This window comes from Trichomycterus rosablanca, chromosome 4 (assembly GCF_030014385.1).
Source record: "Trichomycterus rosablanca isolate fTriRos1 chromosome 4, fTriRos1.hap1, whole genome shotgun sequence".
NCBI lineage: Eukaryota > Metazoa > Chordata > Actinopteri > Siluriformes > Trichomycteridae > Trichomycterus > Trichomycterus rosablanca.
Window position 1 is genome coordinate 27,957,675 of NC_085991.1, and position 5,055 is coordinate 27,962,729.

The 5,055-nt window shown below is 32.7% G+C and overlaps 1 protein-coding gene across 1 annotated transcript; it reads left to right on the plus strand.

The window, feature by feature from the left end:
• Positions 1-2,080: 2,080 nt before the first annotated feature.
• On the plus strand, positions 2,081-4,580 carry LOC134311522 (histone H2A.Z-like). Its single transcript, XM_062993152.1, has 5 exons — positions 2,081-2,178; positions 2,444-2,521; positions 2,988-3,101; positions 3,265-3,394; positions 3,704-4,580. The coding sequence occupies exons 1-5, from the start codon at positions 2,176-2,178 to the stop codon at positions 3,763-3,765; spliced, it is 387 nt and encodes a 128-aa protein (XP_062849222.1). The 5' UTR covers positions 2,081-2,175; the 3' UTR covers positions 3,766-4,580.
• Positions 4,581-5,055: the final 475 nt, after the last annotated feature.

The following is a 5,055-nucleotide window of genomic DNA, read 5'->3' on the forward strand; positions in this document are numbered from 1 at the left end:
ACATTAATGGCTGTGTGTTGAGTTATTTTCAGAAGACAGTAAATCTACACTGCTATACAAGTTGTACACTGACTACTCTAAGTTATATCCAAGTTTCATGTCTATAGTGTTGTCCCATGAAAAGATATAATAAAATATTTGCAGAAATGTGAGGGGTGTACTCACTTTTGTGATACACTGTATATATATATATATATATATATATATATATATCCATATATATATATATATACTTATATATATATACTTTTTTTTGCTCACATATTTTACCATCCAATTACATTATAATTTATAAAAAAAAATTAATATAAAATATTTAAAAAAAAACTTTGGTTCTAACAGGGTTTCAACAGATTTGTATTCTTGAACTGTTGTATACTTAAACTAGAGTAAGATAATGTTTACTGTAAAAGCACCTGGATAAGAGCATCTGCTATACGCCAAAAATGTAAATGTAAATAATTATATAGAATTATGAAAGAACTGACCTGATGCTACCTTTATGTTAAAGCATGGCAAGAGCAATATACATTCATCACTTTGCTTAGCTCTGTTTACTGGTAGGCCTATATTCTAAATATAGCTTATTACATTTATTGACACCACACCAAGACACCACATTGTTTATAGACATGAAAATTAAAGCACATAATTTACTTTGTGGAACTGTAAAAGACGGACAAGTAAAGGTAATACAGAGTCTTATTGCACTTAATGGATGTCAGATGTCCAGAGAAGCATTTAGGAATGTGTTGATGTTATTTTTAGATACAGTAAGATTTATACCTCTGTTTATCCATATTTTTCTCAAAGCAATATGCATTATGTACTAAAATGCGTTTGGGGTTTGGATAGCATATAAATCAGATACAGATACCTGTGGCACAGTTCTAATGCTTAGACCATGTAAACCATTTAGTTTCACTTTTATTACAATTTAAAATATTTAGTATTAAAATAAATTACTTTGACAAATAAAATAATTGTAATAAAACAAAAAAATCGATAGACTATAGACTGTGCTTTACAACAATGTGCCTATTAACATTTAAATGTGGGAATTGGTATCAAAACAAAGTTAAAGGAAGATGTTTACACGCATAAACAATAAATACCATATATAACTTAAAATATCATGTTTCTATTAAGTCCAGATCCGTTGTGTGTGTGTGAGTGTGTGTGTGTGTTTTACAATAGCTATTTTAACATAAAATAGCACTAGATGTAGGCCTACTATTTTCATATATAGATAGATAGATAGATAGATAGATAGATAGATAGATAGATAGATAGATAGATAGATAGATAGATAGATAGATAGATAGATAGATAGATAGATAGATAGATAGATAGCTTTATTAATCCCATAGGGAAAGTCCGTTATTACAGCAGCTCAAGATACATTAAAGCAAAAAAAAAAAATTTAAAGTACACAAGTATCAAAGTACAAAGTATTCAAGTACACAATTATTAATTAAAGTACAACGTATTAAAGTACAAGTAATGTTGTACACACTATGTAATTAAATAAATAGAATAAAAATGTAGTATGTAATATAAAAACTTTAAAAGTATCCTAGCAGTAAATATTGTTAGATGAGATCATATGAATAAATTATAAATATGAATAAATTATACAACAAATGGTGCTTTTGCACTCACCTAAAATCTCTGATTTTGAATTAATTTTTCATTTTTATTTGCATATTTAAAATTGTAATATATATTTTAGTGCATAATGCATATTGCTTTGGCATAAATGTTACTGTAAATTCCAAATATATATGTGTATGTTCTTTAAAAAACTAGCTCTTTTTATCTCCTAATCACAGTTCTTACAACATTTTATAATAAAATTGTTTGTATCAATTTTTAGTGTAATTTAAGGTTAAAAATTTTAAAATTAGACGTTTAATGACCAGTAAAGACGCTGTATTTTGTCTCGTTATGCTAAATCTCTTGGTCCATCTGGTTTCTATGTTGTGAAACAACAAAAGAGGATTATGTAAATGAACGCGCCATACGACAGCAGAGCTAATCTGATTGGCTGAAAGAGGAGCTCGGGGTCCCGGATGTACTGGTGTTGTTTCTATATAGTGAACCGAAGGCGGGAAGTCAGTTTGAAACACAGTTTCTGGAATTGTCTGCGTGGTACAGGAGAATTATAACGAAATTATGGTAACAAGTTCAGTTTTCCTGCTCTTGTTGTATTTTCACTCATTTTTGTTGTATTAAACTTGTTTGTTGTTTAGTGGTTTGTAGCTATTGTGCGTGTAGCTTACTTTGGTTAGCACGGTTGCTAACGCATAGCTTGTTGTAGTGGTCCGGCTGGCTAACGTTTACCCGCTTTTTTTGAATTGTGCTACATGCCTGAGAATGCTAATTATGTTCTAAATGAAATTTTTTTTATTTTAAACCATTGATGAAACTTTTCTGTTTCTAGGCTGGAGGAAAAGCTGGTAAGGATTCGGGCAAGGCGAAGGCTAAGGCGGTTTCGCGCTCACAAAGGGCAGGACTGCAGGTTTGTACCGCGGCTCCGTGTGTTTGCGTTATTTACACAGTTTAAAAGTCTCTGAATAAATGTATACAGCATCTAGCCCTGATCCTAATTACATTGGATTATTTATTCAAGTTTTAGTCTTCGGTTTTGTTACTTATTATTAATCATTATTAAACAATAAAATACACTAATATACTCATGAATTTACCAATTACTAATGTAAAAAACATGCTTCCATGTAGAAGAGTTTTACCATCGTAGTTTATATGGAAGTATATTTGCTGTTCTCGTTTTTTAATTCGAACGTATTCGATAAACTGTAAAGTAACTCTGAATACTCAAGACTTGCTCGTTTGGCGAGTAGTCATAATAATAGTGATTAATCTGTCGACTGTCAATGTTCCGACGAAACAAAATTGCACCCCTAGTACAATAAAGGTTTCAACCTTCAGGTTGTGGTATAATATCTGTTCTTTGTACCTTTTAGTTCCCTGTCGGCCGTATTCACAGACATTTAAAGTCAAGAACAACAAGCCATGGGCGCGTAGGTGCTACTGCAGCTGTTTATAGTGCTGCTATTTTGGAGTACCTGACTGCTGAGGTAGGTTGAGCTTTCTAACTAGTTTTATTTGTAATGCATTAGTCACAAAGACTCTCCAACTTTTTCTTCTGTAAGAATGCCATCTGCATGCCTTGTATGAATAAACTTCTGATGCCGTATTGTATAATTCATCAGTCTAAATGGTTTCTATTCCTACAATTAGGTCCTCGAGTTGGCAGGAAATGCATCCAAGGATCTGAAGGTAAAGCGTATCACTCCACGTCATTTGCAGCTTGCCATCAGAGGTGACGAGGAGCTGGACTCTCTAATCAAAGCAACCATTGCTGGTGGTGGTAAGTTGTGCATATTTAATGTTTGTATATTGTTCAAGTATGCACATACACTAAACTTGTTTTGTAACTATGAAAAATCAGATGTGCCACAGTTAGTCACTGACATTTGGATGGGTTGTTGGTGGTTTGCTCGAGTTATGTAAGAATGAATTGTCAGGTTCCCAGTTGGCGAGTTCCTTCTGAAGCCTTAGAGTGATAATTGCTTTGGTGCTTTTTGTGTTTGATTTCAAATGTTTGCTTAATGTGTTTACTTGGCCTATTTTTTAGTATAAACACCTGTTTTACACTGATGTTTTTTCTGTTTTTAAGGTGTCATTCCACACATTCACAAATCTCTGATTGGAAAGAAAGGACAACAGAAGACTGTGTAAACATTGATATGTATGTGTTGTGTCTCAGGACTCGCTCTGAATGAAATCAGCTGTGTTTTTGTGTAGTTTTAGTTTCATGACCCTGTGTTAATCTTTGCATTTACTCAATTCTGGGGTATTTCTTTTAAAACAAACATGGCTTCAAAGAAGCCAATTTTTATTTTTGACTTTAAATTGTAGTGTACTTATGCATTTTAATTGGTCATGTGCTAAAGAGTTAGTGGGTTTTATTGAAATAAATCTTGGTGCACTATATTAACCACTGTTGGCCCTTTTATTTAGTCAAGCAGCTTATTGCTCCTGCTATCTCGCCATGGTCACATCTGGCTCTGTGTGAATGTATTTGTATCTTGTCATTAGAGTAAATGTAGTAACTATGATTTACCTAATGTGTTTAAAATGTTGATATAATTACAATCCAATCTATACCATGACCTCAAGTAATATAGTGAAGTAAATTTAGCCTTTTTTTTTTAAATACCAACCATTTTATCTGGTTTACCTGGATTTATTATTGTGCAAGATTGTACAAGGCTCAATCTGCAATCATATCCGTGAGCCTTAAAACCAATACAAATATCAACATAATTTTATTTCACATAAGATCAGTAATTTCCTGTGAACAATGCTGGGTCAATGGATACTTTACAAATTTACATGAATGGGTAAGTAGTGTAAGCATCTTCAGCTGTAAAGGATCAAGTTAAAGGGCTGATTGTGCAAACAAACTTGTAAATGTGTTTAGTGATGTGTATGCACACCTATTTAGAATTTTTGAAGTCATTTTTGAAAATAAAAGCACTTCGTTTAACAAATCTGGGAATCAAGTGTTTGAAAGATTCAGTATGAATTATCTGCATGCAAGGGTTTTTGTCTTTGCAACACAGGAATTAGTGTGATGTGTATTCAATGGCTTTAAATTATTACTTCGTAACATGGGGTGGCACAGGGTTCTGTGTAGCACTTTCGCCTCACACCCAGATGGTCTGATTAACAGGTGAAGTGTGCATGTTCTCCATGTCTGTGGGTTTCTTCCCACAGTCCAAAGACTTGTATGTTCGGTGACTCGAAGATGCAAAACTGCCTGTGTTTGATGTTGAATTTAAACTGATGAATCATGTGTAACCTGTAATTACCTGTCCAGTCATGGTGTAAAACATAACCTTAAAATCTTAAAGTATGTTTATCATTTACAATATCAAGACCTAACATACTTTAAGTTTTAATAGGCCTGTTTTTAAAGGGCCTATTTAATGATATTAAAAGTAACTTTACAGTAACAGCAATTCC